Raw genomic sequence first — 24,210 nt, 5'->3', positions numbered from 1 at the left:
AGCAGCCTATATTATTGACTATAGAGCAGTCTATAGTCTTAACTATAGACCAGTCTATAGAGATATCTATAGTCTTGACTATAGAGCAGTCATAGTCTTGACTATAGAGGAGTTTGCAGTCTTGACTAGAAAGCAGTCTATAGTCTTGACTATTGGACAGACTATAGTTTTGACTATAGAGCAGTCTATAGTTTTGACTATAGAGCAGTCTATAGTATTGATTATTGAGCAGTCTATAGTCTTGACCATCGATCAGTCTATAGTCTTGATTATAGAGCAGTCTATATTCTTGACTATAGATCAATCTATAGTCTTGACTTTAGAGTAGTCTATAGTCTTGACTATAGAGCAGTCTATAGTCTTGACTATAGAGCAGTCTATAGTGTTGGCTATAGAGCAGTCTATATTCTTGACTATAGATCAGTCTATAGTCTTGACTATAGAGCAGTCTATAGTCTTGTCTATAGAGCATTCTATAGTCTTGACCATAGAGCATTCTATAGTCTTGACCATAGAGCAGTCTATAGTCCTGTCTATAGAGCAGTCAATAGTCTTGACTTTAGAGCAGTCTATAGTCTTGACTATAGAGCAGTCAATAGTCTGTACTATAGAGCAGTTTAAGTCTTGGCTATAGAGCAGTCTATAGTCTTGACTATAGAGCAGTCTATAGTCTTGACTATAGAGCAGTCTATAATCTTGACTATAGAGCATTCTATAGTCTTGACTATAGAGCATTCTATAGTCTTGACCATAGAGCAGTCTTGTCTGTAGAGCAGTCAATAGTCTTGACTATAGAGCAGTCAATAGTCTTGACTATAGAGCAGTCAATAGTCTTGACTATAAGGCAGTCAATAGTCTGGACTATAGAGCAGTTTAAGTCTTGACTATAGAGCAGTCTATAGTCTTGACTATAGAGCAGTCTATAGTCTTGACTATAGAGCAGTCTATAGTCCTGTCTATAGAGCAGTCTATAGTCTTGACTATATATCAGTTTATAGTCTTGACTATAGAGTAGTCTATAGTCTTGACTAAAAAGCAGTTCATAGTCGTGACTAAACACCAGTCCATAGTCTGTCTTGACAATAGAGTAGTTAATAGTCTTAACTATAGTGTAGTCAAAAGTCTAAACTATGTTACAGTTTGTGGTATTGGCTATTGAACAGTCCATAGTCTTGACAGTAAAACAATCTATAGTATTTATAATAGAGTAGTCAATAGTCTTGACTAGTCAAGAGTATGCTCTATAGACAAGGCCATAGGCATTTCAATAGTCAAGACTGTAGACTCTTTTATAGTTAAGACTATGTATGTACTGCTCTATAGTTAAGAATAATGATTGTCCTATGGTGTAACAAGTATCATTGAAAGTAAGTTTCTGTAAAAGTTTTTCACAGATTTGATAATGATATGGTAAATTTAATAATCAAAACAAAATATTTGCACTTTTCTTTCTTCACATATATCTTTATTTATTCACTTTTATCGAGTTTTAAAAGTTTTAATACAAATTTTATTATATCAATTTTTCTGCTCCTTCTTATTATCCATGTTTCTTTTTGCCACCACCGCCAGATTTACCTCCTCCTCCGCCACCTCCTTTCTTCAAAGTTCCCTCGGCCAACATATGATTAGTGCCGATAATTGACATTATCACCAGAAATAAGAAAATCAAATAAGAGAACTGCATCGCTAAACGACTGTTGCAACAAGTTGTAGTTTTGAAATGAAACTATGATCTTAAAACAATCTGCTTGCAGTTTTTATACTCAATTTATTGTTGAACTTTTTTATTATTAAAAATATATATGATTAGAATATCTATGTTCTAAATTTAATTAAAATATGATTATAACTAGAGAAGATAATTTTTGGGAGAAATTATATTAATTTTTGCACATAGTTTGAGAATAACAATAAAAATACGTTCAATTAAATCACGTTGTGAGGAGATTTTAAAAACATTAATAGGTTTTTTTGTAAGAATTATTAATGGTTATTGACTGGGTTTACGTAGACACAACCCAGCAAAAGTTTTTATTAGTATAAGCAATAATTTACTTACACATTCAAATTTTACACAATAACTTACAAGTAGTTAGAGAAATAAATATATGTAAATTGTGTGTAAAATCGTATATAGCTTTTATATATTCACGAAGAAATCTAAATGAGAATGTATAAATATAACATATTAAAATGATGTCACTAGACTGTGTAATCAGGGCGATATTTAGTATTCATTGAAAAGAATGTAAGTCATTACTATGTTTTTGCAGGGAACATTTGAATAAAAACAACCATTGTGAAATATGCTCTACAATCAAGACTTTATAGTCAAGACAATAGATTGCTCTTTAGTCAAAACTACAGACTGCTTTATAGTCAAAAATAAAGTATGCTCTATAATCACATAGAGACATAGTGCTCTATAGTCAAGGCTATAGACAGCTCTATAGTCAAGACTATAGACTCCTCTATAGTCAAGGCTATAGACTGCTCTATAGTCAAGACTATAGACAGCTCTAGAGTCAAAACTATAGACTGCGCTATAGTCAAAACTAAGACTGCGCTATAGTCAAAACTATAGACTGCGCTATAGTCAAAACTATAGACTGCTCTATGGTCCACACTACAGCCTGCTCTAAAGTGAAGACTTTAGACTGCTCTAAAGTCAAAACTATAGACTGCTCTATAGTTAAGACTATAGACTGCTTTATAGTCAAGACTAGAGACTGCTATATAGTCGAGACTATAGACTGCTTTATAGTCAATACTATAGACTGCTCTATAGTCAAGACTATAGACTGCTCTATAGTCAAAACTATAGACTGCTCTATAGTCAAAACTATAGACTGCTCTATAGTCAAAACTAGAGACTGCTCTATAGTCAAGACTATAGACTGATCTATAGTCAAGACAATAGACTGATCTATAGTCAAGACTATAGACTGTTCTATAGAAAAGACTATAGACTGCTCTATAGTCAAGACTATAGACTGCTCTATAGTCAAGACTATAGACTGCTCTATAGTCAAGACTATAGACTGCTCTATAGTCAAGACTATAGACTGCTCTATAGTCAAGACTATAGACTGCTCTATAGTCAAGACTATAGACTGCTCTATAGTCTAGACTATAGACTGCTCTATAGTCGAGACTATAGACTGCTCTATAGTCAAGACTATAGACTGCTCTATAGTCAAGACTATAGACTGCTCTATAGTCAAGACTATAGACTGCTCTATAGTCAAGACTATAGACTGCTCTATAGTCAAGACTATAGACTGCTCTATAGTCAAGACTATAGACTGCTCTATAGTCAAGACTATAGACTGCTCTATTGTCAAGACTATAGACTGCTCTATTGTCAAGACTATAGACAGCTCTATTGTCAAGACTATAGACTGCTCTATAGTCAAGACTATAGACTGCTCTATAGTCAAGATTATAGACTGCTCTATAGTCAATACTATAGACTGCTCTATAGTCAATACTATAGACTGCTCTATAGTCGAGACTATAGACTGCTCTATAGTCGAGACTATAGTTTGCTCTATAGTCCAGACTACAGACTGCTCTATAGTCCAGACTATAGACTGCTCTATAGTCCAGACTATAGACTGCTCTATAGTCCAGACTATAGACTGCTCTATAGTCCAGACTATAGACTGCTCTATAGTCCAGACTATAGACTGCTCTATAGTCCAGACTATAGACTGCTCTATAGTCCAGACTATAGACTCCTCTATAGTCCAGACTATAGACTCCTCTATAGTCCAGACTATAGACTGCTCTATAGTCCAGACTATAGACTGCTCTATAGTCCAGACTATAGACTGCTCTATAGTCCAGACTATAGACTGCTCTATAGTCCAGACTAGATCACCGTGTAAAATTTGAATGTGTAAGTAATTTTGTGCTTATACAAAGGACAATTTTTGCTGGGTTGTGTGTACGTAGACACCTAGTCAATCACCATTAATAATTCTTACAAAATTATTATTGTTGTTTTCAAACTATGTGCAAAAATGAATATAATTTCTCCCAAAAAATTATCTTCACTATTATAATCATATTTTAATTAACTTTAAAACATAGATATTCTCATTGAGAATTATAATAAAGAAAACACAATTTCAACAAAAAATTGAGTATAAAAACAGCAAGCAGATTGTTTTAAGATTATAGTTTCATTTCAAAACTACAATTTAATGCAACAGTAGTTTAGCGATGCAGTTCTCTTATTTGATTTTGTTATTTCTGGTGATAATGTCAATTGTCGGCACTAATAATATGTTGGCCGAGGGAACTTTTAAGAAAGGAGGTGGCGGAGGAGGAGGAGGTAAATCTGGCGGTGGTGGCAAAAAGAAACATGGATAATAAGATGGAGCTGCACAATTGAAATAATAAAATTGGTGTTAAAACTTTTAAAACTTTTAAAACTTGTTAAAAGTGAATGAATAAACATATATGTGAAAAAAGGAATTTGTGACTATTTTTTTTGGATTATTAAATTTACAATATCGAAAACAAATCTGTACATCTTTGAACCATCATTATTCTTAACTATATTAGCAGTAGTTAAAGCCTTGACTATATATATGTGCTCCAGACTAAAGAACAGTTGTTAATCTTGACTATAGGGAAGTATATAGTTTTAACTATAGAGCAGTCTATATTCTTGATTATAGAGGAGTATATACATAGTCTTGACTATAGAGCAGTATATAATCTTAATGACATATTGGCTTATAGTCTTGACTATAGACTAGTATATAGTTTGACTCTTGAACAGTCTTTAGTCTTGACTACAAAATAGTATTTAGTCTTGATTACAAAATAAAAAACACTCTATAGTGTTGACTATTGAGCAGTCTATAGTTTTGACTATAGAGCAGTCTATAGTCTTGACTATAGAGCAGTCTATAGTCTTGACTATAGAGCAGTCTATAGTCTTGACTATAGAGCAGTCTATAGTCTTGACTATAGAGCAGTCTATAGTCTTGACTAAAGAGCAGTCTACAGTCTTGACTAAAGAGCAGTTTATAGTCTTGACTATAGAGCAGTCTATAGTCTTGACTATATAGTAGTCTATAAACTTGACAATAGAGTAGTCTATAGTCTTGACTATACAGCAGTCTATAGTCTTGACTATAGAGCAGTCTATAGTCTTGACTATAGAGCAGTCTATAGTCTTAAATATAGAGTAGTCTATAGTCTTGACTATAGAGTAGTCTATAGTCTTGACTATAGAGTAGTCTATAGTCTTGACTATAGAGCAGTCTATAGTCTTGACTATAGAGCAGTCTATAGTCTTGACTATAGAGCAGTCTATAGTCTTGACTATAGAGCAGTCTATAGTCTTGACTATAGAGCAGTCTATAGTCTTGACTATAGAGCAGTCTATAGTCTTGACTATAGAGCAGTCTATAGTCTTGACTATAGAGCAGTCTATAGTCTTGACTATAGAGCAGTCTATAGTCTTGACTATAGAGCAGTCTATAGTCTTGACTATAGAGTAGTCTATAGTCTTGACTATTGAGTAGTCTATAGTCTTGACTATAGAGTAGTCTATAGTCTTGACTATAGAGCAGTCTATAGTCTTGACTATAGAGCAGTCTATAGTCTTAAGTATAGAGTAGTCTATAGTCTTGACTATAGAGTAGTCTATATAATTGACTATAGAGCAGTCTATAGTCTTGACTATAGAGCAGTCTATAGTCTTAAATATAGAGTAGTCTATAGTCTTGACTATAGAGTAGTCTATAGTCTTGAATATAGAGTAGTCTATAGTCTTGACTATAGAGCAGTCTATAGTCTTGACTATAGAGCAGTCTATAGTCTTGATTATAGAGCAGTCTATAGTCTAGACTATAGAGCAGTCTATAGTCTTGACTATAGAGCAGTCTATAGTCTTGACTATAGAGCAGTCTATAGTCTTGACTATAGAGCAGTCTATAGTCTTGACTATAGAGCAGTCTATAGTCTTGACTATAGAGCAGTCTATAGTCTTGACTATAGAGCAGTCTATAGTCTTGACTATAGAGCAGTCTATAGTCTTGACTATAGAGCAGTCTATAGTCTTGACTATAGAGCAGTCTATAGTCTCGACTATAGAGCAGTCTATAGTCTAGACTATAGAGCAGTCTATAGTCTTGACTATAGAGCAGTCTATAGTCTTGACTATAGAGCAGTCTATAGTCTTGACTATAGAGCAGTCTATAGTCTTGACTATAGAGCAGTCTATAGTCTTGACTATAGAGCAGTCTATAGTCTTGACTATAGAGCAGTCTATAGTCTTTTCTATAGAACAGTCTATAGTCTTGACTATAGATCAGTCTATTGTCTTGACTATAGATCAGTCTATAGTCTTGACTATAGAGCAGTCTCTAGTTTTGACTATAGAGCAGTCTATAGTTTTGACTATAGAGCAGTCTATAGTTTTGACTATAGAGCAGTCTATAGTCTTGACTATAGAGCAGTCTATAGTATTGACTATAAAGCAGTCTATAGTCTCGACTATATAGCATCTCTCTAGTCTTGACTATAAAGCAGTCTATAGTCTTAACTATAGAGCAGTCTATAGTTTTGACTTTAGAGCAGTCTAAAGTCTTCACTTTAGAGCAGGCTGTAGTGTGGACCATAGAGCAGTCTATAGTTTTGACTATAGCGCAGTCTATAGTTTTGACTATAGCGCAGTCTTAGTTTTGACTATAGCGCAGTCTATAGTTTTGACTCTAGAGCTGTCTATAGTCTTGACTATAGAGCAGTCTATAGCCTTGACTATAGAGGAGTCTATAGTCTTGACTATAGAGCTGTCTATAGCCTTGACTATAGAGCACTATGTCTCTATGTGATTATAGAGCATACTTTATTTTTGACTATAAAGCAGTCTGTAGTTTTGACTAAAGAGCAATCTATTGTCTTGACTATAAAGTCTTGATTGTAGAGCATATTTCACAATGGTTGTTTTATTTCAAATGTTCCCTGCAAAAACATAGTAATGACTTACATTCTTTTCAATGAATACTAAATATCGCCCTGATTACACAGTCTAGTGACATCATTTTAATATGTTATATTTATACATTCTCATTTAGATTTCTTCGTGAATATATAAAAGCTATATACGATTTTACACACAATTTACATATATTTATTTCTCTAACTACTTGTAAGTTATTGTGTAAAATTTGAATGTGTAAGTAAATTATTGCTTATACTAATAAAAACTTTTGCTGGGTTGTGTCTACGTAAACCCAGTCAATAACCATTAATAATTCTTACAAAAAACCTATTAATGTTTTTAAAAATCTCCTCACAACGTGATTTAATTGAACGTATTTTTATTGTTATTCTCAAACTATGTGCAAAAATTAATATAATTTCTCCCAAAAATTATCTTCTCTAGTTATAATCATATTTTAATTAAATTTAGAACATAGATATTCTAATCATATATATTTTTAATAATAAAAAAAGTTCAACAATAAATTGAGTATAAAAACTGCAAGCAGATTGTTTTAAGATCATAGTTTTCATTTCAAAACTACAACTTGTTGCAACAGTCGTTTAGCGATGCAGTTCTCTTATTTGATTTTCTTATTTCTGGTGATAATGTCAATTATCGGCACTAATCATATGTTGGCCGAGGGAACTTTGAAGAAAGGAGGTGGCGGAGGAGGAGGTAAATCTGGCGGTGGTGGCAAAAAGAAACATGGATAATAAGAAGGAGCAGAAAAATTGATATAATAAAATTTGTATTAAAACTTTTAAAACTCGATAAAAGTGAATAAATAAAGATATATATGTGAAGAAAGAAAAGTGCAAATATTTGTTTTGATTATTAAATTTACCATATCATTATCAAATCTGTGAAAAACTTTTACAGAAACTTACTTTCAATGATACTTGTTACACCATAGGACAATCATTATTCTTAACTATAGAGCAGTACATACATAGTCTTAACTATAAAAGAGTCTACAGTCTTGACTATTGAAATGCCTATGGCCTTGTCTATAGAGCATACTCTTGACTAGTCAAGACTACTCTATTATAAATACTATAGATTGTTTTACTGTCAAGACTATGGACTGTTCAATAGCCAATACCACAAACTGTAACATAGTTTAGACTTTTGACTACACTATAGTTAAGACTATTAACTACTCTATTGTCAAGACAGACTATGGACTGGTGTTTAGTCACGACTATGAACTGCTTTTTAGTCAAGACTTGACTATAGAGCAGTCTATAGTCTTGACTATAGAGCAGTCTATAGTCTTGACTATAGAGCAGTCTATAGTCTTGACTATAGAGTAGTCTATAGTCTTGACTATAGAGTAGTCTATAGTCTTGACTATAGAGTAGTCTATAGTCTTGACTATAGAGCAGTCTATAGTCTTGACTATAGAGCAGTCTATAGTCTTAAATATAGAGTAGTCTATAGTCTTGACTATAGAGTAGTCTATATAATTGACTATAGAGCAGTCTATAGTCTTGACTATAGAGCAGTCTATAGTCTTGACTATAGAGTAGTCTATAGTCTTGACTATAGAGTAGTCTATAGTCTTGACTATAGAGTAGTTTATAGTCTTGACTATAGAGCAGTCTATAGTCTTGACTATAGAGCAGTCTATAGTCTTGACTATAGAGCAGTCTATAGTCTTGACTATAGAGCAGTCTATAGTCTTGACTATAGAGCAGTCTATAGTCTTGACTATAGAGCAGTCTTAACTATAGGGCAGTCTATAGTCTTAACTATAGGGCAGTCTAAAGTCTTGACTATAGAGCAGTCTATAGTCTTGACTATAGAGCAGTCTATAGTCTTAAATATAGAGTAGTCTATAGTCTTGACTATAGAGTAGTCTATAGTCTTGACTATAGAGTAGTCTATAGTCTTGACTATAGAGCAGTCTATAGTCTTGACTATAGAGCAGTCTATAGTCTTGACTATAGAGCAGTCTATAGGCTTGACTATATAGCAGTCTATAGGCTTGACTATATAGCAGTCTATAGTCTTGACTATAGAGCAGTCTATAGTCTTGACTATAGAGCAGTCTATAGTCTTGACTATAGAGCAGTCTATAGTCTTGACTATAGAGCAGTCTATAGTCTTGACTATAGAGTAGTCTATAGTCTTGACTATAGAGTAGTCTATAGTCTTGACTATAGAGTAGTCTATAGTCTTGACTATAGAGCAGTCTATAGTCTTGACTATAGAGCAGTCTATAGTCTTAAATATAGAGTAGTCTATAGTCTTGACTATAGAGTAGTCTATATAATTGACTATAGAGCAGTCTATAGTCTTGACTATAGAGCAGTCTATAGTCTTGACTATAGAGCAGTCTATAGTCTTGATTATAAAACAATCTATAGCCTTGACTATAGAGCAGTCTATAGTCTTGATTATAAAACAATCTATAGCCTTGATTAAAAAACAGCCTATAGTCTTGACTATAGAACAATCTATAGTCTTGACTTTAGAGCAGTCTATAGTCTTGACTATAGAGCAGTCTATAGTCTTGACTATAGAACAGTCTATAGTATTGACTATAGACCAGTCTATAGTCTTGACTATAGAGCTGTCTATAGTCTTGACTATAGGGCAGTCTATAGTCTTGACTATAGGGCAGTCTATAGTCTTGACTATAGGGCAGTCTATAGTCTTGACTATAGAACAGTCTATAGTTTTGACTATAGAGCAGTCTATAGTCTTGACTATAGAGCAGTCTATAGTCTATACTAAAGAGCGGTGTATAGTCTTGACTATAGAGCAGTATATAGTCTTGACTATACAGCAGTGTATAGTCTTGACTATAGAGCGTTGTCTATAGAACAGTCTATAGTTTTGACTATAGAACAGTCTATAGTTTTGACTATAGAGCAGTCTATAGTCTTGACTATAGAGCAGTCTATAGTCTATACTAAAGAGCGGTGTATAGTCTTGACTATAGGGCAGTCTATAGTCTTGACTATAGGGCAGTCTATAGTCTTGACTATAGAACAGTCTATAGTTTTGACTATAGAACAGTCTATAGTTTTGACTATAGAGCAGTCTATAGTCTTGACTATAGAGCAGTCTATAGTCTATACTAAAGAGCGGTGTATAGTCTTGACTATAGAGCAGTGTATAGTCTTGACTATACAGCAGTGTATAGTCTTGACTATAGAGCGTTGTATAGTCTTGACTATAGAGCGTTGTATAGCCTTGACTATAGAGCGTTGTATAGTCTTGACTATACAGCAGTGTTTAGTCTTGATTAAAAATAGCATGTAGTATTGACTAAAGAATAGCATAGTCTTGAGTATAGGATAGTGTAAAGTCAATAAAAAATTCTGTATAGTATTGAATATGGAACAGTGTTTAGTCCTGATGATAGAACAGTTTGTAGTATTGACCATACTTTTTAACTATAGAGTAGTCTTTAGTCTTGACTATTGAGCGGTATGTGTGTATTTAGTTACTTCTCATTCTTACCTTTAATAATTCACCAATAAAATAATTATAATTAGTTTTTTTATTATTTTATTTTTTTTTTTTGATAGTTTTAAATTGGTCTTAATTTTTTGTTTTTTTTTTTATTTTCGAAAATATAAATAGACATTTAATTAATATTTAATCTCTTATTTGTTTTTCTTTTAATAATAGTTATAATAATATTTTACATTCATCAATACATAAATCTTTAATAATAAAATAATTAATAATTAATATATAGCACAGTATAAGATTGTTCATTTATTTCATTATCTTAATTTAATTAATTTCTTGTTTTTTTGTTTATTAATCAGTACTTAAAGTAGTAGATATTTTTTGGTTTTGATTTATTTTATTATTTTTAACTTTTTGGTGTAGTTTTAGTATAAATGCAGTTTGAAATCGTTAAACTTGCAAATGTGTTAAGAAAGTTATATTAAAAAAAAAAAACAAAATTAGAGAAAATATATTAATTAATGAGACATTTTTAAAAATTTATTTTTAAAATGTATTTTTTACATTCAAACTTGCAAATAAAAATTGATCAAGAGTAAACATGTTTAAATGTAAAGAATATTTGAGATGAATAAGCTGACAGTCTAGACTATAGATTGATCAATAGTATAAACTAAATATTGATTTGTAATATATATATCGATCTATAGTCTTGACTATAGTCTACATACCCTTTTAATCAACAATCTATAGTTTTAATCAACAATCTATAGTCTAAGAAGAAAGTGATGACTTTGGATACAGTCTAGACTATAAACTAATCTATAGTATAGACTAAAGACTGACTTATATTAAAGACTACATATAGATCTATTGTGAAGAATATATTTATATCTATAGTCTTGACTATAGACCTATAGTTTACATACCCGACTAAACGACAGTCTATAGTCACGAATATTTTAGAGGAAGGTATTGACGATGGACACAATCTAGACTATAGACTAATCTATAGTATAGGCTAATTAATATAAAGGACTATATATAGGCTGATATATTGTGAAGAATAAATATCGATCTATAGTCTTGACTACTTCTACATACGTGACTAATCAACAATTTATAGTATTGAATATTTAAAAATAATGTGTTGACGATGGATCTTGGTCATAGACTGAGCTGTAGTATGAACTATAGACTGACTATAGATCAATCTATAGTCGTGACTATAGATCAGTCTATAGTCCTGACTATAGAGCAGTCTATAGTCCTGACTATAGATCAGTCTATAGTCCTGACTATAGATCAGTCTATAGTCCTGACTATAGATCAGTCTATATACCTGACTATAGATCAGTCTATAGTACTGACTATAGATCAGTCTATAGTCCTGACTATAGATCAGTCTATATACCTGACTATAGATCAGTCTGTAGTACTGATTACAGATTAGTATATAGTCCTGAATATAGATCAGTTTATAGTCCTGACTATAGATCAGTCTATAGTGCTGACTATATATCAGTCTATAGTCCAGACTATAGATCAGTCTATAGTCCTGACTATAGATCAGTCTATAGTCCTGACTATAGATCAGTCTCTAGTCCTGACTATAGATCCGTCTATAGTCCTGACTATAGATCCGTCTATAGTCCAGACTATGGATCAGTCTATAGTCCTGACTATAGAGCAGTCTATAGTCTTGACTATAGATCAGTCTATAGTCCTGACTATAGATCAGTCTATAGTCCTGACTGAAGATCAGTCTATAGTCCTGACTATAGATCCGTCTATAGTCCTGACTATAGATTAGTCTATAGTCCTTACTATAGATTAGTCTATGGTCCTGACTATAGATCAGTTTATAGTCCTGACTATAGATCAGTTTATAGTCCTGACTATAGATCAGTTTATAGTCCTGACTATAGATCAGTCTATAGTCCTGACTAAAGATCAGTCTATAGTCCTGACTATATATCAGTCTATAGTCCTGACTATAGAACAGTCTATAGTTTTGACTATAGATCAGACTATAGTCCAGTTTATAATCCCAACTATAGAACAGTTTATAGTCCTGACTATGGATAAGTTAAAAGTCTTCACTATTTAGTATATAGCCTTGATTAGAGAATTGTCTTTCAAGAAAAAGAGAACCGTTTTTTAAATTTTCCTATAAGTCGGCTATGCTCGACTTATTTGTTTAAAATTTTGAAATATTGCATTTGTTTGTTAATAAATATTTTCATGAAAACATGTACTGATAACCATAATTATTTTAGGTTTTGTAATTAATTCTATTACTTAATAACTCTAAAGAATACATGAGTTAATTGATATTAAAGTAAATTTTTATATTTCAATTAAATATTATTTTTAGTTTAATTATAATGCATTTTCACATAATGTGTTTATTTAATAATATTCAAATGTAGCAATTTAATTAGAAATGTTGAGTAAGCTCGACTGTAATAAAACCCTACATTAGAAGATGTTGATACTTGAATTGTTTTTCTTTAATCATGAAAACTTTAAAAGTTTTAAGTTTATGCAACAGTTTATTTTCATATATGTATTATATGTATATATTAAACGTTTTGTTAGAGAGATTTCAGAGGATCTCTTAGGAATTTGGAATTTTATCCAATTAGCTGTGGAAGAAACATTTGTTCTAAAAAGCTACATGGTGACAGTCTCAATTATTAAACTCTTTTTAAGTGAATTCATTTATAATTCATATTTATTTAGTGTAGGGTATACTATTCCCATTAAGCTGAAAAAATAATATGCTGTTTATAATTATAAATTAATTTACCAACATATTTCACATTCGTGTAATTATTTCTTAATTGAGGTACTAAATTTAAACAATTTAAATTTTATTATTAAACATTTTTCTTATTAAAATGAAATCTATTTGATTTATAATGAAAATAAAATTGAACCGTCATGAAAACTTAAATTGCCAAATATATTAAATAATTTTTCATTAAGGTTTATGTACTTATAAATAAAGAAGATATTATTCATATACATATGTATGTACATACGTATACACATACAATTTATTGCTAATATTAAATTCAAATTAACTTTTCATAATATTAAACCGCAATTATGTGAAATCGAAAATATGTACACCTGCTGCAGATGTTACTGAATCTGTTGCTGTTGTTACTGCTGCTGATGATGATTTTTGAAAATTTCTAATTTAAAATGCACACAAGTATTTGTAATTTGAATTTGTTTATGGTAGTATGTGTGTGTGTGTGTGTGTTTGTATACAAATATTATAATTACATTAGGGTCGGTTTTTGGACTTTGCTTAACTATGCACAAATTAATTTCGAATTCAATAACATTTATTGAACTATTGTTTTGGGTTTTAGAATTAAAAAAAAAACAAAATTAATTAATGACCATATAATCTAACAGATACAGAAGAATTTTATGGTCTAATAAGTGGTGAAACATTAAAAGGAATGAAATAGTGACAAGATCTGGATACAAACGATTTACATATCGTTAGAGTTCAGAATGTAAACTTCGCAATAGTGCTCCATAGTCTAGACTTGTGCAGTAGACTCACTACCGAGTGAAGGCTATATACTGGTTCACAGTCAAAATTAGTCCATAACCAAGTTTGTCTATATTAAAACTACAGATTAGTCTCTATAGATTAGTCTTTAGTCAGTCTATTGACCAACCTAAAGTCAAGACTGTATATATTTATCTAGGCAATAAACTACTGTCAGAACTATAGTCAGTACTATAGACTTACCTATAGTCAGAACTATAGAGTTATATATAGTCAGGTATATAGTCGGGACTATGGACTTATCTATAGTCGGGACTATAGACTTATCTATAGTCGGGACTATTGACTTATCTATAGTCGGGACTATAGACTGATCTATAGTCGGGACTATAGACTGACCTATAGTCGGGACTATGGACTTATCTATAGTCGGGACTATAGACTGATCTATAGTCGGGACTATAGACTGATCTATAGTCGGCACTATAGACTGATCTATAGTTGGGACTATAGACAGATCTATAGTCGGGACTATAGACTGATCTATAGTCGGGACTATAGACTGATCTATAGTTGGGACTATAGACTGATCTATAGTAAGGACTACAGACTGATCTATAGTCTGGACTATAGACTGATCTATAGTAAGGACTAAGACTGATCAATAGTCAGGTCTTTAAAACGATCTATAGTCAGGACTACAGACTGATCTAAAGTCAGGACTACAGACTAATCTATAGTCAGGACTACAGACTTATATATAGTCAGGAATACAGACTGATATATAGTCAGCACTACAGACTGATCTATAGTCAGCACTACAGACTGCTCTATAGTCAGATCTTTAGAATGATCTATAGACAGCACTACAGACTGGTCTATAGTCAGTTTAGAATGATCTATAGTCAGGTGTATAGAATGACCTACAGTCAGGACTATAGACTGCTCTATAGTCAAGACTGTAGACTGCTCTATAGTCAAGACTGTAGACTGATCTATAGTCAAGATTGTAGACTGATCTATAGTCAAGACTGTAGACTAGTCTATAGTCAAGACTATAGACTGATCTATAGTCAGGACTATAGACTTATCTATAGTCAGGACTACAGACTGATCTATAGTCAGGACTAGAGACTAATCTATACTCAGGACTATAGACTGATCTATAGCCAAGATTGTAGACTGATCCATAGTCAGGAATACATACAGACCTAAAGTCAGGACTACATGCTGATCTAAAGTCAGGTGTATACAATGATCTATAATCAGGACTATAGGCTGATCTATAGTTAGGACTATAGACTGATCTAAAGTCAGGATTATAGAGCTATAGTCTGGCTGTAGAATGATCTATAGTCAGAAATATGGACTGATTTATAGTCAGGACTATAGACTGATTTATAGTCAGGATTATAGACTGATTTATAGTCAGGACTATAGACTGATCTATATTCAGGACTATTGTCAGGACTATCGACTGATCTATAGTCAGGACTATGGCCTGATCTATAGTCAGGACTATGGACCGATCTATAGTCAGGACTATAGACTGGTCTATAGTAAGCCTGTAGACTGATCAAAAGTAAGGACTCTCTGATCTCTAGTCAGGACTATAGACTGATCTGTGGGCTGAACTATAGACTGAAATATATTTAGGACTATAACCTTATCTCTGTTTAATACTTTGGCAGGATAATAGACATACTAAAAAGGGCATATAGTCCTGCATATAAAATAAAATATAAAGCAATATTTTACTATGCAATTTTAATCAAAACCACTCTTTCATACCACTGCCATGCATACATACATGCATATAAGTATAAATCTTCCTACCAATAATTATTTGCCACAAAATTAGTTATTCATTTTATTGTTATTTTCAAAAACCCACTTGCCACAAGTCTATGGAAATATTTTTGAAAAACCAATATCATCAGATGCAATGCAATAACAACGACACTAATTATTAACTATTTAGGCATTTGAGGCATTTAATGCTGAAATAAACGCAACAATGAACTTGTGTTTAACCAAACTCTCAATAATTGAGAGTGAAAAAGTGGAACGACAATAAATTGCAAGTATTTATGGAATTCATTTGAAACATTTATACGCAAAATAACTCGTTTTCTCTTGTTGGAATTATAATTGGTAAATAAATAATGATGATGCCACCATAGAGAGTTTTAAAACTATTGCAAGTTTGCATATGCAATTTGTTAAAAACAATTTCAAAAAAAAAAAAAAAAAAAACACAAAATATTTGCATAATTATTTGCAAGTGCAGTTTTATATTAATTTCTTTAATTAAAGGTTCTTTTAATAATTATTATTTTGTAATTGTGTAAAAACTAACTACATGTAACTTAATTAAACTAATGAATAGTTTGTGTTTGCCATTATAATTAAATTAAATTGTATGGAAAATTAAATAAAATTGAGAAAAAAACAAAAACAAAATTAATTTAACCTACATTTTCAATTTAATTTTATTTTATGTAAAGTATTCGGTTTATAGATTTATTTTAATTCACTCGCTTTTCATTAAATTTTAGTGCAAAATGCAAGTCTCGTTTTAAATGGAGAACTTACATTATAATTGATTCTCATACGGGTGAGTTAGACGATGCTGTCGAGGCACCATGATTATTTTCATGTATTATAGCACCAGTACCACTAAGACCACTACATATACTAGCCGAGTCCGCACCACTGTTTAGGCCACTACTTAAACGATCTCGTGCTAAAGCTGAAGTTGAACCATAAGCAGATGCTGCTGTTGCTCCGATATCATTTATGCTTTTGACACGTCGATGTTGTTCATAGAGTAGATTTGGATCTGATATGGCTTCAATACCACTACCTGAGGGTGGAGCACTTACACGATGAGCAGCTGTTGCTGCAGTAGTCGAATTTTGTTGTTGCTGATGTTGCAGCTGCTGCTGTTGTTGTTGATAGTAGTGCTGCTGTTGATAGTGCGAATGTTGGGTGGGTGGTGGAGGTGGTGCTGTTGTAGGTGGGGGAAAATGGTGGGTAAAATGATGTGAACCGCCTATAGTGGCGTAAATTCCTCCGCCGCCTTCTGAGCTACTAAACGATGGTGTTGGGGAGGTGGAGTTCCCAACAGAGGTGCGGTCGCCAATTGAGCTACCGCTGCGGGATGATTTTGCGTTAAAACGGAAGGCTTTTGAGAGAGAGCTCTGTAAAAATTAAAATAAATAAAATAAAATAATTAATTTTTTTTGCCAAATTTAATGTTAAAAGTAGTTAGAAACTATTTCGTCATATATCGCATACACAAATATGTTTCTGAGTTATAACTCACCTGTGATCCTTTCCATGCCGATATCTATACCATAGAAATATACAAAAATACAGTTTTTAATATTAATACATTTTTTTTAAATTTTGCTTTAATTTATTTATTTAATAACTATAAATTTTCTTTTAAACTACACTCAGAAAAAAATTTTTTTTTCAAATAATAAATTATCATTTTAACTGAATTTCTGAGAGTACTTTGTTAATTAACTGCGTGTTAAAAATAATATTAAAATAAAATCACAAATTGTCTTTAAAATAATGTCATGTTTAATGTACATATGTTTGTGGTAAATAATTTATTACAATGTACAGTAAAGAGCAAAAAGAGGACACATTTTCACAAATATTTCTAACAAAACTGAAACAAAACTCTTGTTTATATTTTCTATAGAAATATAAACAAGAATTGTATTCAAGCAAGGAAGTTTTGTATAGAAAATTTCCAAAATATCACTAGACTATAGTCCAGACTATAGACCGAACTATAGACGAGACTATAGACTAGACTGTAGACAAGACTATAGACTAGATTATAAACCAGACCATAGATTAGACAACATACTATAGACTAGACTTTAGATTAGACTATAGACTAGACTATAGACTAGACTATAGACTAGACTATAGACTAGACTATAGACTAGACTATAGACTAGACTATAGACTAGACTATAGACTATACTATAGACTAGACTATAGACTAGACTATAGACTAGACGATAGACTAGGTTAGTCTTATTTTATCAGATAAATGTAGTCTACACTTTTATCTATAAAAATATCTATGAAAAACAGTTTTCCATAGAAATGTGTTAATGATTTCCTGACAAAAAAAAACCTCAGTCAGCAGTGTTTTACTCTTTACTGTAATTTGTTTAAAAACTTATGTGTAAAGTATATGTTTTGCATTAACGTTTTATTTAAAGTATTTTTACCAATAATACGTGAAACTTTCATTTAATATTAATATGTACGTGTGTATGTAACAGAGTGTGTGTGTTTATATAAACGATAATTTGAGTAAATAAAATTAAACCTTAAAAACAAAGTAGGGAGATAAAAACCGGAAATCATATATAAAATGTAATAAAAATACGAATAATGAAAAAAAAAATACTCCATTGACAATGTTAATTGAAAAAGGAAAATAACTGTTTCCTGCAATATATGCAAACACTAAAATAACACATACACGTATATATACATATGTATGTATATTATGTATGTATATATGAGTGCTTTAAATTAGTGTTTGTTTAATTTTAAGTAATTTAACTATTGTTTTAAAGGTAAAAAACACAAAAATTTAAAACATTTATTATAAATTTATTGAGTTTTTTAGTTGTTTTTTTTTGGGATTTTATCGTCATTTTAATTTTTATTGTGCTAAATTTCTTGACATATTTTTTTTAGTTTTATTTTTTGTTAAATTTATTTAAATTTGTTTATAAATTAAATTAATTAATTAATATTGTTTGTAAGTTTTGTTTTTGTTTTTATGTATATTTAAATAACTATAACTATAATATGTATATATAAGATATAATAATATAAATTGTTTTTATATTTATGATAGGTTTTCTCATTTTTTTTGTTATTTTATTTTTATGTAAATTTTTGTAGATGTTGTTTTTGTTTTTATTTTAAATTATTTGTTTGTTATGAACTTTTTTCTTATTTTTTTTAGTTAAAATAAAAATAATAATATTTACTTATTTTTTCTATTTATAAATTTAAACTATTAATTTAATATGGTTGTTGTATTTTTTTAATTTTAATTATTTAATAAAAAAATTTAATAATTTTACACTCATGCAATTTCATTTAATACACTCAAAAAATATCAATATTTAATCAAGCATATTTATGAAAGTGGTAATTATTCAAAAACAAATTTATTTGAGAAATAATATTGAAACATATAGAAAATTAGTTAAATTAAAAAATAATTAAATATTTAAGAAATCTAAGAAAATGTGCAAATTTTAATGTTTTAATAAAATACCCAATTGGAATCATTTTAAAATTTGTATTTTCATTAATTATTATTTTTTTTATTTAACAATTCCTATTGAGTACACACATAAACATAATTTAAATGTTTACACATACATATGTATACATACACATATACAACGAAAGCTTCACGTCTATAAAGTATTGAGTAAGAAAACATACATATATACTTAATACTAAATTTTAGTTAATGAAGTTATTTTAAAGTTCTTAAATAAAAAATAGACATTAATTTTTTATAAGTAACAGCCATGTTTAGTAAAGGTTTATTAATCAAAATTTAGTTCAAACATTGTTGTCCTTATTACAAGACAAATTTAGGCAGTTGTTCATCAAATTTGGTGGAGGTTTCGAAAAAATTTCTATTATACTATTTCAGTGTTTACATAATCATACCATAAGCTTCCAAGTACAAGTCTGAGTCATAAGGGAATGTGTCAATTGGTTTGTAATAAATATAGCGCTATATCAGTTGATAATGTTAAATCTAAGACCGTAAGGTTTACATCAAATGGTTATCAAGCCATTCGAGAATTCAATTTAAAGATAAGCCAGCACGTCAAACCATTCGACACAACGTAAACTGAATTTAAAATACGGTCCCATAAGAAATAATGAAACGGTGTTAAAAAACCACTATGATTCAATGTAGTGACTCTGATGAGAAGAAAGAGAGAAGTTTTTTTTTCAAAATGAGCAAGTCTGAAGTTTGCGGGCACAGCTATACAAAATTGATCGTGCAGATAGAGACGAATGTATAGCATGAGGATAGGATTTGGAGCAGTTTGTCACATTTAGGCATTTGTCGATGTTAGATCCCAGTATTATGGTAGCGATATAATTCCGAAAATAATATTCCTTTTGAACAGTGATTGAAGAATTACGTCCAGCAAACTGAGTTTCTAAACATTGAAAGATAACAGTTAACACTTTTCTATCAACAATACTAAAAAGGAGCGCACAATAGGTCCGATAGTGTCCAATTATGAACGTTAAAGTAATTGACTGAACGAGATCTTATATCGAAGCTGTGATCCGGCCAATTATGAACTAATGCTCATTAAATTTCAAAGAACAAGCTTATATGTTTCCATAGTAAGGATGCAGTATTAAACTGCCTAGAAATTCGGTTCTAATATTTGTCAAGTTTTCTCTTCATTCTCATTTTGACAATTCATGCAATATTCATTATATGGAAGATTTAGTCTTCTAACTTGAACACCTATAGTACAGTGGCCTATCATAAAGGTCACTAGTACAAGTAAATCTCATTCTGAAGAGTGCCATCAAACTTTGATCATTATAGAGAGGGCAGGTCATACTTGATGTCGTGCCGTAAAGTCAGTGATGACCATCTAGTCTAAGCGAACCATAGAGATATCGTATACAACTTCCTTATGTTGAATTTCATCACTGTAATCGTACTTTTATGCCAATGATCAGAATTGATCCTTAAATGGAAGATAGTACGATCAATTGTAGACCGATCTGATGAATTCGAATTGAATTTTTGAAGATTTAAATCCTAAAGATATTTGCGGTTTTCAGTAAATTGATTTTAACAGACATTCAGACAAACAGATAGACAGACAATCGGAAATGACATAATAGACTCTGCTATTTATAAAGATTTAAAATTAATACTTCATAGGATCTCAAAATTATCGCATATTTGTATCTGTAAAATGTAGTAATTGAACTGATAATGCAATATAATAATGAAGAGATTGGGTGTGTGTATTGGAGTGAGATGGAACAATGGATTCTTGTTTCTGAAGGACGAGAGTGATCCCGTTGTGGAGTTTTAATACCGTAATCTTTAATTTGTCGGCGATTATCCTTCGTGGTTGAATGTTTTCGAATTTACTCTAAACATACTTAACTTATTATACTAGGTCCTTGAGGCCACCAATTACGTCGTCTAGGTGCTATGCCGAAACAACAGAAACCAGATGGTGAGAATGTTTGTAAGGAAAAAGGTCTTCCTCATAGAATCATAGAGTGTTTTCAGCAGATGTTGGGCTCACCTCTTCTATCGGATCGAGCCAGTCTTCTTCTTTGTCGGGGTTAGATTGATGTTGTCTCATGTCACCTGTTATTCCCTAACGAGGCTACTATTGCAAGATTGGATAGCAACAACTTTAAATTTAAACGAAATGTTAAATTATTTCCACAAAAAACAAAATATCGAGTATAAAAACATGAGTCTGGAATACGGTTGGTATGAGTGATATTTTAATTCTATATAATAATTTTTCGCAAGTATACGCCGTGGTGTACATCCATGAAAATCATCAAAATTGTGCAGAATTTTATTACAACAACTTCAATAGTTCACGAAATGTCAAATTATTTCCAAATAAACAAAATATCGAGTATGAAAACATTAGTCTGGAATACCAGCCGTATGAGTGATATTTTAATTTAATTGTGTACAACCTTGAGAACCATCAAGATTGTTCAGAGTTTTGTTACAACAACTTCAGGAAAAGTCAAATTATTTCCAAATAAATAAACTATGAATTGAGTATAAAAGCATGAGTCTGGAATACCAGTCGTATGAGTGATATTTTAATTGTATATAATAATGATCGCAAGTATACGTTGTGGTGAACAAAGCCTTGAAAAACAAGGACATTATTCATTTCGATTTCAAATCAATCGCATCAAATGTTTCAGTGAATACAACAATAAACTAATTCAAATATTTGTTACATTTATAAAAATTCCTTAAATATTAAATGTTATTAAAGTGATCGCGATAACAATTTCTAAAATATTTAAACTTTTGCGTTGATAAATTGAGAGTAAGTTAAGCATTAAATAAAATCATGCATTTTCCTCTATAATTAACTAGAACCTATTTGCAGAGTAGTAGACCAAGTGAGAGATATGGTCATCCTTGTCAGTTACTATTAGAAAGTTTGCTACAAGATTATAAAGTTAAGCAACTAAACATGGCCATAACATTAAATTATACATAAATGTACAACTAACACTGAAGTAAGTAAATAAATAAGTTAAACAATTATTTAAAAAACTTACCCTTAAACTGCCACTGGAACGTCTATCGGCTGTGCCATAGTGTTGTAAACCGCCGGGACCAGTTATGGGTACAATACCACAACCGGAACGTATGCCTTGACCCAAAGTAGCTCTAAACATTCAACAAACACATCAAATGCACAAATCATAGTTTTTTGTTTGTTTTTAAAAATTAAATAAAGAAAACAACAACAAAACAAAAAGACAGGCAAGCAGACAGACAGACAGACAGACAAAAACAAAGATAACCATTATTAAGTATGTAGTAGTGCGCATATATACACATACATATACATAGGAAGATTTTCGAATTTTTTTATAATGTTTTGCCGATTTTGAGTAAAGACAAGATTTTTTAATTTGAATTAAAGCGTTAACAAACACGCACACAAACATACATGTTGTTGCAGAATAGTTATGGCAAAAACAACACAGATGTAAATAAAATGGTTGTAGATACAAGTACCAAAACAAAAACAAGAAACAACAACAAAAATATATAGAAAAGAGATAAAAAAACACAAATTGTTGTAAGAGTTAACATGTATGTAAGTTGGTTATAGTAGTACGTGTGTTTCAAATACAAAATTAAATTAAAAACAAACGTTAGAGCAACCGAGAGCAAGAATAGAAAAAGAGCGAGAGAAATAGAGAGGGCGAGCATAGTACAGAGTACAATATGCGGAAATGTTAGTTTTTTTTTGCCATGAACATTTTAATTGAATTAATTTTGTTTATGTACAAATAGAATTGTAAAAATGTATAAGAGTGGTATGTGTAGGAGAAGGATATAGTAAATTGTGTTAGTGTTGGAGTATTCAATTGTTGGAATATTTAAGCAAATTTTAGGAAATACATTGTAGTTTTTTTTTGTTGCCCGAATAGTTTGCAAATATTTTGTTGAAATTTTGTTCATATTTTAGATTTTGCACAAGTGTTTGTTATATGTATATGTAAGTGTGTGGTGTTTTTTTTATTGTAGTAGTAGTATTTGTTGTTGTTGTTGCAAGCAAGCCATTTTTTTGTTTGAATTTTGTTTTAAACATTTAAAATTACATTTAAAATAAATTTGTTACATTTTGGTTTTTGTTTTTTTTATATAAAACAGAAATCATGATTATCATGTTTGAAAAATAGTTTGAAAAAAAAGAAAGAAAGAAAAGAAGAGATTGAAAAAAACCATTTAAAAACATTAATTAACATTATTTTCTTTTTTTAACTTTAAACTAATTTGAATTATTTTAAACATTCTTATTAATTTAGTTAATAAAATTATTAAAACTTATACACACAATATTTAAAAAAAAATTACTACTTCTTAATAAAAATAATCAAAAATTTAAAAAATCGTGCCATTAAAAATACAATAATAATTAATTCTTAATAAATTATTTAAAAAAAGTATTATTATTATTTTTTATCATTTAAATCTAGTTTATAAATGTTTTCTCTATGCATTTAATATCTAAATATTTTTGGTATTTTGAGTTAGACTTATAATTAAAAAATATACAAATATTGGTCTTTCATTTGTATTGTTATTTTGTGTGGTTTTAATTAATTTTAAAAAATGTATTTGTTTTAACTTTTTTGTTGCTACAATACTTTGTTTATATTGGCATAAAATCAAAAGAATTATTTTATGGAAGATCTTTAGTTTGTTTAACAGTTTTTTTAATAAAAAGAACTGAACTACTTAGAACTGAACTAGAATTGAACTGAACTAGAACTGAACTAGAACTGAACTAGAACTAGAAATGAACTAGAACTAGAACTGAACTAGAACTGAACTAGAACTGAACTAGAACTGAACTAGAACTGAACTAGAACTGAACTAGAACTGAACTAG

At 30.6% G+C, this 24,210-nt stretch overlaps 2 protein-coding genes across 2 annotated transcripts in view; one reads left to right on the top strand and one right to left on the bottom strand.

The window, feature by feature from the left end:
• Nucleotides 1-15,064: 15,064 nt before the first annotated feature.
• LOC124420888 (box A-binding factor-like) lies at nucleotides 15,065-23,295 on the bottom strand. The gene is made up of 3 exons (XM_046955301.1): nucleotides 22,362-23,295; nucleotides 17,302-17,325; nucleotides 15,065-17,176 (listed from the first exon to the last, which is right to left on the bottom strand). Exons 1-3 carry the CDS (start codon nucleotides 22,479-22,481, stop codon nucleotides 16,583-16,585), a joined length of 738 nt encoding a protein of 245 aa, XP_046811257.1. The 5' UTR covers nucleotides 22,482-23,295; the 3' UTR covers nucleotides 15,065-16,582.
• Nucleotides 23,120-24,210, top strand: part of LOC111685287 (kazrin) — a 4,788-nt gene continuing 3,697 nt past the window's right edge. Inside the window, exon 1 of the mRNA XM_023447540.2 lies at nucleotides 23,120-23,132. Coding sequence (XP_023303308.2) covers nucleotides 23,120-23,132 — 13 coding nt within the window. The remainder of the gene's footprint in view (nucleotides 23,133-24,210) is intronic.

Source organism: Lucilia cuprina, chromosome 6 (assembly GCF_022045245.1).
Source record: "Lucilia cuprina isolate Lc7/37 chromosome 6, ASM2204524v1, whole genome shotgun sequence".
In the NCBI taxonomy this organism is placed as follows: domain Eukaryota; kingdom Metazoa; phylum Arthropoda; class Insecta; order Diptera; family Calliphoridae; genus Lucilia; species Lucilia cuprina.
This window is presented reverse-complemented; position numbering and strand designations above follow the sequence as displayed.

Bases quoted from the DNA above. Each gene is read 5' to 3' on its own strand.
- LOC124420888 (XM_046955301.1), bottom strand. From the start codon at position 22,481: ATGTTTAGAGCTACTTTGGGTCAAGGCATACGTTCCGGTTGTGGTATT. The intron at 17,326-22,361 runs GTAAGTTTTTTA...TCTATGGTATAG, and splicing joins GTTCCAGTGGCAGTTTAAGG to ATATCGGCATGGAAAGGATC. The intron at 17,177-17,301 runs GTGAGTTATAAC...TAATTTTTACAG, and splicing joins CGGCATGGAAAGGATCACAG to AGCTCTCTCTCAAAAGCCTT.